This window comes from Phalaenopsis equestris, unplaced genomic scaffold (genome assembly GCF_001263595.1).
Source record: "Phalaenopsis equestris unplaced genomic scaffold, ASM126359v1 Scaffold000118, whole genome shotgun sequence".
NCBI lineage: Eukaryota > Viridiplantae > Streptophyta > Magnoliopsida > Asparagales > Orchidaceae > Phalaenopsis > Phalaenopsis equestris.
The window spans coordinates 287,686-300,650 of NW_018164560.1; the positions used below are offsets into that span (position 1 = coordinate 287,686).

Here is a 12,965-nt window from a genome sequence, read left to right on the forward strand (position 1 = left end):
TGTGTGTGTGTGTGTGTGTGTGTGTGTGTGCGACTTTGCTAAGAATCTAAGATCTCCAAATATGTCACATTGCATGCCACAAACTTGCATTTAATGGTTTTATTTTAAAGTAACAAATACATTTTTTCAATTAGCATTATCCACCATACTTTTAAAACTACACTACTAGTGAGCTAGACCATATATGATGTCAAATCTTTTAAAATGTCATCTCATGGGTGATGACATTAGATCTTTTAGATCTTTAGAATGAGTCCGGTGTTGGCGATCCCATCAAATTCATATACCAAACTTAGCCACACACTTTTAGCACACACTTAGATGATGTGCTAGAACACATTTGCTTAGATGCTTATTAGACTAAGGCTAGGGTGTAGTTTGGGTTTTTATATATTTGGCTATAGTTATTGCTTGCGTCTAGCCAAGCATTTTTTCTATGCCTTTTATGTGTTTACTGAGTTTGGATATGCACATTAATATATTAAGAGTGATCTTCATGCAATGTGCCATGTCCGATCAGGAGGAGCTGTAATGATTTATTCTAGCACTTTTCCTGGAGGTGTCATTAAGCTTCCCTCCTACCGGACATGGCCTATTTCATGTTGCATGATATAACCCATGTTAATTCTTTGAATGTAGGTTGAGTCATTATTTTAGAATTTTACATGTGATTTGTAATCCCTAGGTAGTTTATATATAGGAAATAATGTGCGGACATGAGTTCCAAGGCATTTGACGTATGTAACTACATGGTATGGACCAAAAGCAGAAACTTATGCCCAGTTCCTAAAGTCTCAATCTATATTGTTGTATAGGTCTAAGACCATGTATGTTATATAGAGCTTGACTACGTTTTGCTTTTCTGGGATATGTTGTCATTCCAGAGGAACCGACCCGTCTTTTATTATTTATTATAACTTGTTTACTTTTCTGTTGTGTGTTAGAATACTCACTTTTTTTACTATTGGTTTGTCTGTGCCGCTCACCAAAAATGTAATTTAGGCTCTTTACGGACCCTAAAATTATAAATTTTCTAGAAAATTCTAATAATTAAAAGATTAAGATTAATCAAAATTTAAGATTAAAATTGAAAACATTTTCAAAATCAACATTACTTTTCTGCATGCTCTTCAGGCCAACTTTAAAATGGGTTGCATGCAAGGCTATCACCAAATCATAAAATTAATAAGGCCTTCACGCTTAAAGACTACTTTAAACAAAAACTGCATCATATTTGCATGTCCAAAGGAGAAGGCCTCATACTTCTCCAACTTGATTGGCTAAGCATTAATTTCTACTTAGGTGATTGTTTAGAATGTGGTTAAGATGTTAGAGGCTACGTGACCCAAACAGGGTGTATGATCTTTGTGAGAGTGTTTTCAAGTTGCTAATTTGGACATCCCTTTCCTTTCTAGAGGCTTCTCACGATTTATGGTGGCAGGTATAAGTCCCATTTATTATAAATTCCAACCATTGAGGGATATAGGATTTTAGAAGTTTTGTTCCTCTATCAAGGTATCCTTGGAAGATGTAATCCATGGATCCATTGAGGGATATAGGATTTTAGAAGTTTTGTTCCTTAGGCTTTAGGGCTATCAAGGTATCCTTGGAAGATGTAATCCATGGATTGATAACAAGAAACCTCTGGTCGATTTGGGTTGACTACCTTCACAACCAGGTAGTCCTAGGGTCGCAATAGCTTAGGATGACAAATCTATGGTATCCTTATTCTATTATCTCTACCCGATTAGTATTGCTTTACCCTTATGTTGGTAAACTTCGTTGAAACCATTCATTCCTTTGAAACCTCATTAATTTCATGTAGTGAGCCCCATTATGTTGTTAAGTCACTGCCTATTTAGAATACAACAATTTTCCCTCTACCCTTATGTCTCGGTATGGTCTGAAAGCAATGAGATGACCTTGTTTGATGACCCGATTATCTCACAAGGTCTCAATTTCTGATTTGACACCATCCATTGAAGATGTGAGAGATTCACTCTCTGTCCTTACAGATTCTAATGCCTTGAAATGATTGCAGAATTTCACTAAAATATATCTATCCTCTTTAAATTATGTGTTTAACCATTCATTTCCATTATACAATCGTTGAAGGTCATAGCTTCACGAAACTTTTAACATCATAGTTGGTCAGACTATGATTAAATTAAGTTCATAGGTTAACCAACAACATAGGTCATAAAATCACGACAAAAAAGATAACAAAAAAATATTACAAAAAAATCACGATTAAGTCTACTACCCTTATATCACAGAGGCATGAAGAATGAATTTAGCCACGTCTTCGAGAAAACCATTACAAGAGAAACTATACAGGATTTCATTGCAAGAAACATAAACATGCAAAACATACAATAACTTGTCTTATACACCCTTGTAGTGATCCCTCCTCTCATACAAATCTCACAACTCACAAAACAAATGAAACTCTCATCCTACAAGGCTTTCACCAAAGGAGGAAAATGACCTTGAGGAAAGCTCTTAAATTCTCTCGAAATCATGCCTTCAACAGTCTCCAATGATTCCCTGATGTAGAACTCCCCTCAAGAATCTCTAAAAATCACTTTTATGTCAAGAATCTTGGCTTAGACCATCAAATTTTCTTCCTAAAGTGTTTTCCCACTCGTCGATGCGGTCAAGCCATGTTGCTGAAGGGGACGACATGGTCACACCCAATTGTGGCATGGTCACATTGCCCCTCTACCATGGTAGGCATTGTTACACAGGAATTCCTCGATTGATGGCTTGGCCATGCCACTTCCAGGTGTGGTTAAGCTACTGCCAAGCGTGGTCACACCGCTTCGAGCCACTTCTTTGCTAGATTTTCTTGTTCTAATTTGTTCGTATTCAAATCCTACATTCTGCACAACATAAAAAAAAACCTTTCTCAAGCTTACATCTTTGATAAATAGGTAAAAATAACATGTAAAGTGTTAGGAAAAATATGGGTAAGATTATGTAAAATTAAATCATGTCAAATAACACAAGGCGAGTACCAATTAAAATGAAGTTCTACTAATTCATTAGAGATTTCATTCTCAAGTTCTACATCTTTTCAAGACTTAAAGACAATGATTTTTTAAAATACATTGACACTGATAACTACTCAATTGTGGTGCTACTTTAACTTTCAACCTAACCACCATATCATAGGATAGTGAGGTTAGCGTTATTGATATACTCAGTTATCCTCTCGTACATTGATGATTCAGGCTTGTCTTAGCTTGGAATAAAAGTTCTACATTTTTCATCGTCTTCTTCTAGAGAGATCTTCCATGGTGTTCCTGCTTTCATAGAGGTGATAGACCAACCAACAGAACATGAATCATCCTCCGAGTTGGACTCTAAGTCGATATACATGGCGAGTGTTTTATGCTTCAGTTTCATGGAGAAGCTCTCATAATGATCATATAGTTCTTATTCTGGATTAATCCACAACTTTTTATGGTTCTAACACCTACTCGTAAAGTTGGAGAGGTATAAGACTGTTGAAACATCACTTGATATTAGTCTTTTATGATGATGATATTTCTTTTTTTCATCCTTGCCTTTTGCTGTCATTTCTTTTTCAATATTTTCTTTTGTGACATTTTTAATATTTTTTTTCCCATTTATTTTTTCCAACTTTTCTTTTATGCCATTTTTCTTTTATATCTTTTCAAAGTTTTCAATTACATTTATTTTTTTTGGAAAATACTATTTGTGTTGAAACATCACTTGATAATAAAAAATCTCACATAATTTGAGTGGTTACCTTGTCTATGCATATAATTAGGGGTGTGGATTATTTGGCCAAACCCAATATTGTCTCTCCAGTACTTGACGCATAGATGAAGGCACCATCTAAGTGTCCGTGAACCCAAGGTCTCCCCAGAAGTGTGTCGAAGCACTTGTTGAAGGACATCTCTGAATCAATGATGAATAAATAAATAAATGAATAAATAAATATATATATATAGTGATTTCTTATTTCTAAAATCTTATTATTCAATTTTTTGGATTTTTTTTGTTTGAATTTTTATTTTACAAAACAAAACTGCAATTTAATTAAAATTTCTTATTGTATTTTAAAGGAATTTGCATACATACTAAATTCCTATATATTTATACATCTAACACCTAAACTCTACTTTTTACATTTATTCCACCCAAATTCTCTCGTAATCATGCCTTCAGCAGTCTCCAATGACTCCTTGATGTAGAACTCCCCTCAAGAAACTCTAAAAATTACTTTTATATCAAGAATCTTGGCTTGGGCCATCAAATTTTCTTCCTAAAGTATTTTCCCACTCGTCGGCACAGTCAAGCCATGTTGCTGAAGGGGACAACATGGTCACGCCCAATTGTGGCTTGGTCACATCACCCCTCTACCATGGTAGGCGTTGTCACACAGCAATTCCTCAATTGATGGCTTGGCCATGCCACTTCCAGGTGTGGTTAAGCCACTGCCAAGCGTGGTCACACCACTTCGAGCCACTTCTTTGCTAGATTTTATTGTTCTAATTTGTTCGTATTCAACTCCTGCATCCTGCACAACATTAAAAAAACCTTTCTCAAGCATACATTTGTGATAAATAGGTAAAAATAACATGTAAAGTGTAAGAAAAAATATGGGTAAGATTATGTAAAATTAAATCATGTCAAGTAACACAAGGCGAGTACCAATTAAAATGAAGTTCTACTAATTCATTACATATTTCATTCTCAAGTTCCACATCTTTTCATGACTTGAAGACAATGATCCTTTAAAAGATATTGATACTGATAACCACTCAATTGTGGTGCTACTTTAACTTTCAACATAACCACCATATCATAGGATAGTGAGGTTAGCGTTATTGATATACTCAGTTATCCTCTTGTACATTTATGATTCAGGCTTGTCTTAGCTTGGAATAAAAGTTCTACATTTTTCATCATCTTCTTCTAGAGAGATCTTCCATGGTGTTCCTGCTTTCATAGAGGTGATAGACCAACCTATAAAGCATGAATCATCCTCCGAGTTGGACTCTAAGTCGATATACATGACGAGTGTTTTATGCTTCAGTTTCATGGAGAAGCTCTCATAATGATCATATAGTTCTTATTCTGGATTAATCCACAACTTTTTACGGTTCTAACACCTGCTCGTAAAGTTGGAGAGGTATAAGACTGTTGAAACATCACTTGATATTAGTCTTTTATGATGATGATATTTCTTTTTTTCATCCTTGCCTTTTGCTGTCATTTCTTTTTCAATATTTTCTTTTGTGACATTTTTAATATTTTTTTCCCATTTATTGCTATTTCTTTTTCCAACTTTTCTTTTATGGCATTTTTCTTTTCTATCTTTTCAAAGTTTTCAGTTACATTTATTTTTTTTGGAAAATACTATTTGTTTCTTCAGTACGTTGTATGTTATTTCTTTATAAATTCCAACTTCATAAACTGAGAATGATTATATGTTACCCGTAATTCAATATTCTATATTATATCTCTAGTACTTGACGCATAGATGGAGGAAGGCACCATCTAGTGTGCGTGAACCCAAGGTTTCCCCAGAAGTGTGTTGAAGCACTTGTTGAAGGACATCTCTGAATCAATGATATGAGACTTAGTTTTGGTCTAGAAATACCTAATTTTGAATAGTTTATTCTGATGAGAAGTATTTAGATAGCGATTAATTTAAACTCAATAAACATCCTAAAAAATTCCATAAAAAATTGATAAAGAATGAAAATATGATTTCTTAGAACATATTTTAACTTTAGAAAAAAATGTTAACACATGGTTGAATCAAGTCTAAACACCATTTCTCAATGAAAAGGGCTAGCATCTCCAAGTCCATGTTGTAGACTGTTCTACCATGTCAAACTTCAGAATGCTAACTGAAGATCTACAAAAATTTTAAATAAATTGCAATAGATTGCCTCCATAAATACATAGTTGAAAATAAATAAAAAATCTCACATAATTTGAGTGGTTACCTTGTCTATGTATATAATTAGGGGTGTGGATTATTTGGCCAAATCCTAAAAAATCGAACCGAATCAAACATATTTAATTAGTTTGAGTTGGTTTCAAAAATAAATAAATAAATAAATAAATAAATAAATATTAAGACGTTTGTGATCACTTTTATTATTTGTTTTTTCTTAATTTCTATCATAATTTAAAATAAAAACATATTTTAAGGAAAAATGTTCAGCTGTTTTAAAACACTTTCAAATTCAAGAGAACCAAACACATTTCTGAGCAAAATTTATAGCATACAATCATTTAATAGAAAAGATTGAACAAGATAAATGTACTTCATAAATTTTAAAAGCCTCCAAGAAATCTATCAAAATAAATGCCACTTTCTGAAGTGTTCATCCTTATTTGAGACTCGATACAGAAGCATTGCATACCTTGTGCTTTGCAAAAAAAAAAAAAATAAATAAAAAAAAATAGAGTCAAGATTTAACAATGATTGGATGAAACCTGCAATTTTGGCAAATTGGTCGGAGGGTAGGGAGAAATTTTAGTTGTCCTTCGAGCTAGCCTTCACCTTCTCTTTCAGAAACTGTAGAATGTGCTCCCGCTTCCAGTTATCAATTCTGGTGCGCATATCAGAAAAAAAATCGTTGATGTTAGTAATGTCCTAATAGCTCTCGAGAATTGTAAGAATGTTAACAGCGAACCAACAACAACAACAAAGCCTTTATCCCACTACATGCATGCACTTCTACGTGCATATTCCACAAAATAACTTTCCAATAACTTAGTTATTGAGGGTTTTTAAGAGGTTATTGAAGTATACCCCCAATAACCTGCAAATACAATCTGCGGTTCCGCGCACATATTTTTTGCTGTTATTCGGAAGTTTTGTCAGATTATTGGGGGTGGTAACCCCAATAACACCGACATAACTCTTTAATACCTCCCGAATAACCTCTATATGCACGCAGAACTGCGTGCATAGTCCGTACGTAAATAGTTTTCCACGGCGTGGGGCCGGCTACATGAATCCTTTTTCTCTATTGTGTCCTATTTAGTGTTATATTTTCATGAAATTCTAATAAATTAAGATCATTTTTTAATGTTAACAGTGAACCAATCAAAGAACATGCAGATTCAAAACGTATAGCGTTATTGAACTCATTAAGCTGCAAAGCAATATAATTATCAACTCGAATCAAACACAAAAGCAGGAAGTGTAGACTTTTTTTTTTTACCCAAGAAAAAAGAGAATAAGTTGAAAGCGATAAATAAGAGCATTTGGCTTTATCTGAAGCTGTAGATGGCTAAAATTTCCCCAATATATCTTGGTTCTGTTACTAAGATGTTGGCGGTTTTAGAGACTAGCTTGGAAATGTGTGGAATTGCAATGCGAAAAATCTATCGTTGCCGAAATGACCGGCAATACGTCGGCCACTACAAGGAGTTAAAATCACTCTCTGATTTGTTTCTCAAAGAAAGGGAAAAATTTGGGTCATCGTATTGTTCCCATACCAGGCGGATGAAGACAAGCTACCTATAAAATTCAATTATATTACAAATTAGCGAAACCTATGTGTTCGTAGCCGCAACTACAGATATCTGGGACACGACGAAGCTCGCATATTCTAAGGTGCATAATGCCGCCTTAGTTTATCAGATTAAGAAATTGACGTAAACTATTTATTGGTTACCAAATATTTTAACAAAATAAGAGATCTATGACTCGAGCTTAATTATTATTAGTCTATCAAAATAAGATAAAGTGAAGATGCTATAAAACTACAAACTTGTGTACGAAGAAAACGAATTTATAAATTGTTAGCAAAATTGAATAGTGAATACGAACAAATATGCATTCAAATAATTGGAAGTATCTATCAAACCTAAATAAAATTTTTTCCATCATTAAAAGTGAGGAAGAAAGACGACGTGTGTTAGAAACACCATATGTTGGTGAAAATATAGCTGTATCTGTAATTAGAGTCAGGTCATACACCAAGCCCGCCAGAGTAATAAAATCTGGAAGCTATATTTTGTTACTATTGTAATAAATCAAAACAATAGTAATGCATGACTAAATCTTTCCAATACCGCAACCAATGAAACAAAAGAGTAATCGTAGCTGATGAAACCCTTGCCACTATTGTCGGAGAAAAATCTATAAAACTTGCACATTCCCTTCCATTGTCATTTGTTCTCCGCATACTAAAATATCCATGAACGAATTATCCGCTGAAAAACTAGCATCTCACTTAAATTATATTGCAATATTTATTCTACCCATTATGCACTTCAAAATCAAATGAGGAAGATGATTGTGCATGCTAAGGAACAAGATGGGCTCTACTATTTGAACGTAAGTAGTAATAATGACCTACCCCAATCTCATTCATCTGAAATTTTGCACAGAAGAGCACAAAATTGGCTTCAAAACATTTACACAAGTTAGCCATCTTTTAGCATATCACAATCCATTTCTTACATTATTCAAAAAAAAAAAAAAAGATAAAAGTTGATGTGTTCAAATGTGACGTTTCAAATGGTCAGACGTCATAGAATTCGCTACCTCTTAAACAGCATAAAAACCCCAATACCTTTTTTTCCTAACCCACAGTAGATGTCTGGAACTATCCTGTATGAGTAATATTAATAGAGTTAAATAATTTGTTACTTCTATGTATAATTTTTCTCATGAATATTAAATCTGATGTCAGTAAAATTCTCCCCATGTTCCAGAGAATACCGCAACTACTACCCTTAATAAATCACCTCCCAAATAGAATTTTACATAAAAAAAACATTTATTGAAACCCTCTCCAATTTTTTTCTAAGCAAAACAACTCCATTGCTTCCACTAAAATCTTTCGACAATAATGTTTATGTCCATCAACACAATAAAAAAAATAAACTCAATCCAAGAGCCATAACATGTAAATTCCTATGATACTCCTTGACTCAAAAAGAGCATAATTGTTGCCATACTAATTTTAAAAAGAAAAATCACCCAATAAAATCTACCTTGACATCTCTGATCTTAACCAACCCAAGAAGTCTCAAGTAGCCCAAAAATTCTCTACAAATAAAAAGCAGACTCCTCAGACAATAACTCTAACAAAGCCCTAACAAATGAACATAAGCCATTGCAACAAATTATACCCAAGAAGAAAGAAAAAAGAGTCTAAAACTGAACCAAAAAATGCTCAACCATCCGAATTCAAGAAAGATCAATCAACAAGCAACGTGGGTATGATCTCTATCTCCAAAATTCAAACGCATTACGTCTTCTTATTGCATTACGAAAAGGAAACCCAAATATGTACAAAACATTCAATTACCAACTTCATTTCATTTTATAATATTTCCTCCTCCCACGACATTTCTTACCAAAATAACTATTATTAATATTCCAAAACTATTAACGAACTTCAGAATAAAAAAAGAAAATAAGCCATTATTAAAGAAATAAGAGTCCTCAACGAACCAAACATGGGAGCTACTAGATATGTTAAAATAAAAAAAAACTAATTGAATTTACTTAGGTATCCACTAACAAATATAATGCATAAGGGGACATTCGAAGCATATAAAGCTATAAATCAAAGAAAAAAAGTACACATTTTTTTTGTACACACGCACACTGTATATGCAAGGCCTTGAACTCAGGACCTCTTAATTGAAAGAGAAATCTCTAAACAACTAGGCCAAGTTGGCTTGCATAAGCAAAGCTATAATAAAACCTATGTAGTTGATTAAACAAAAACATTTACAATATTTGCAAAGCAAAACATTATGAGAAAAGTTCTATATTTTTCAGCCAACCTCAATTGATCCTTGTAACAATTGAATGTAAAAAAGGCATTCCTCCAAAATAACCTAGAAAAAGAAGCCTATATGATTGTGTTTTAATCAATGTCGTAATACCAACCATACATGCAGGTTGAAAAAAAGCTCTATGAGCTCGAAAAATCCCAACATGATTTGATAAGCTTACCAAAGACATTAAAAGGATGAAATTCAAATAAAGTATCTGAGATCATGAATTTTTATAAACTAATCGAAAGAAAAAAAAAATTATAATTATCATTTGGAATGTGGATGGCAAGATCGTAAAAAAAGATCTCAGAAAAAACAAAAAAGAGTGAAATACCAACAATCCAAAGAATTTAAAATAAAGATTTTCCTAGAATTTATGTGGCCAACTTGAAGACTAGGATACTCTCATCTCTCAATAAAAACATGAGTAGTACAACAAACTTGAAGAATAAAGTAGCAACTCAGAATTTGATCTTCTAATGATAGATGCAGAAGAAGATTTGAAATTGCAATATCATTCTAAGTTTGATTGTGTTGAACATGAATATGTACAAATATTAGACCATGATTATAAAATTAAAATCATACTTAAACAAGCGTTGAAACTTGAGTATATAATTGACTATGGACATTGGAGACATCTGAATCAAAAATGCTTTTGACATTAAATCTAAAATCACATATGAAATTGAGCCTCTAACAAAATCAAGTCTATTCCTAAAATTAAAACTAAAACTAAAACAAAAAACAAAACAAAAACAAAATTTTAACCTAGAAATCAAATTTAAGCATAATATTAACCATAAATCTAAATATAGACATTAAATTTAAAATTGAAATTGAAAAAAATAATCTTATTTGAAACTAAGCAGTAAAAGAAATTTGAATCAAAGATTCTCTGTGGAATTAAATTTATTAGTGATCACGACTTTCACAAATCATGCCAATTACAAGGGATAAATCAATTAGCAAATGTGATGATCTAACTTTTGATGAAGCTTCTAATCATCTCAACAAGTCAAACTAAACTTGATTTGTTTTCAGTAAATAGAATCTTAATGAGAAAGTGCAATTAAGTCAATAATTAAAAGAATTTCCTAATGATGATGGTCTTAAAGAAAAAGATAAAATGTAACTTTTCATCTGTGCGATCTTATTCCAAACTTCAATTTATTAATTTGACTTTATTTCAGGAAACTACTTCCAATGTCATAGATCTCTATTTCTATTTCCATGTGAATTCACATCTAGCAAAATACCAGTAAATATTATATCTATTGCTCAACAAGCAATCTTATATATACAAATTTTGCCAGCTACTAATAGTGGATATGAGAAATAATTGTCTTTGGGAGGACAATCATATGTAAGATGATTCATTGGTTAGTTTGCAGAAAAACAACTATGCCCAAATTTGATTAGCAAATCTCGACAAATACTTAATTAATTGAAGCTAATTTTCTTTATTTTCAACAAAATGATGTGAATCTAAAATTATTTACACTAAGTAGGACGCAATGGAGAAAAAGGATTCATGTAGCCGACCCCACTTAGTGGGATAAAGGTTTTATTATTGTTGTTGTTGTTGTTGTTGTATTGGATACACAAATTATATATAATGATAATATTTCATTTTTTTCTCTCATTTTATTAATATTTTGATAGCTATATGCAACATGGAAATGATGATGGTTCCTACGAGAACAAGATGTGCTCTTTAGTATTCTGATTAACATGATAGATTTGGCTTACCACTACAAGTTGTTCCGATTCATCTCTTGGATTCCCAAGTCCAGTAGTTCCAAATCTTGATTTCAATAAATATCAAGTTTAATATTTTGGAAGATTATTATCATTATTCTTGCCAAAGATTTTAAGCCCAAACACAGCGGCACTCCTGCGAAAGTTACTACCTTATTTTCAATCTATCATCTGAGATGTATAATCATTAGTCATTATTGCCATGCATTCCTTCATCAAAACTTCATGATGCTGCTGGTTTTACTATTGTCAGCAATTGCTTCACCTAGTGGCTCTCCCTATAGTAGCATTGATGCTACTTTCTCTATTTTAGTTTCCTTACAATACTAACCACAATAGTCTTGCACTACCTCAGCAAAGAGCTTGTGTCCGTGCCTTTTGATTAGACCACTTCCTACTTCTTCATCACCTTCCAATTTATGATAAAAAAGAATGTTATGTTTCCTTATCCACTCAATTTTGGCAAAATAGTGGTGATTTAACTGGTTGGTTTCTTTCTATTCTCTATTATTTAACCATCGTAGAGACCAATAATTATGGGGCATTGCTCAAAATAGGATTTTGATACTCAAACTCCCTGTTTGTTAAAATTAATCTTGAAAACTTATTGTTCTTGTTTGAATACACGTTTCTTGGATTGAAACATGAAATATTTTATTAAATCTTGAAGGAATTGAGAAACTATTTTTTAAGAATTTTCTATTATAAATAAAAAGTTCCTATGCATGTTAAGAGAAACTTCGTGATCAAAAAACAGATATCTGTATGTGTTCTTGGATTAGATTTCCAAGCACTTTACAAGTCTTTTTGACAACTTCTTCTTAAGGACGCTTCAACTTATAGCAGTATGGGGTCTCTATCTTCCAAATAGTGATTTCCAACCTCATTCTTTTCATCTAAACCAATTTTTTATTTCTTTATGTGCAAGATTAAGATCTTCTTTAGTTCAATTTAATACCAATTATTTCACGGTTTCCATTTTACAAAAAACCCATTCTTGATTAATATGGAATTTTATATTCATTCCATGATTTCTAATAGAATTTCAAATTTAGCGCTTTAATTTTATTATCATTTAGAACAAATTAAATGTGCTTTCAGAATTAGTATAAAAAAAGATCTATGCCTACAAAAATTTAAGAAACTGCAATTTTTTATAATTTGTGTTTCTTTGTGCACATCATTCTATGTTTGCATTCGTAAATCTTAGATCCTAAAATATTGTACCTTAGCACAACCACATTCTTTCATATCTTTTAATACCTCTGAAAGTCAAACGCACCTCTGGTCCAATAGCAGCGCATACAAGAATATGTCAAATGTGGTTTAAAGCTTGCAATTAACTTTTGAGTGTTATGCCAATGTGATATAATATTTCTAATCATAATGATTTTGGGCACATATAAGTA

General features: G+C 32.4%; 1 protein-coding gene across 2 annotated transcripts in view; it reads right to left on the bottom strand.

Moving 5' to 3' along the window:
* Window positions 1–6,305: 6,305 nt before the first annotated feature.
* The window catches only part of LOC110021042 (selenoprotein F), a 36,593-nt gene continuing 29,933 nt past the window's right edge, over window positions 6,306–12,965 (bottom strand). Inside the window, exons 4-5 of one of the 2 annotated variants that reach the window (XM_020719370.1) lie at window positions 6,483–6,599; window positions 6,332–6,410 (exon numbers count right to left, since the gene is read on the bottom strand). In XM_020719370.1, coding sequence (XP_020575029.1) covers window positions 6,524–6,599 — 76 coding nt within the window. In that variant the 3' untranslated portion in view covers window positions 6,332–6,410; window positions 6,483–6,523. Of the gene's footprint in view, window positions 6,600–12,965 lie in introns of both variants that reach the window. The other variant, XM_020719369.1, reaches the window with a different exon arrangement.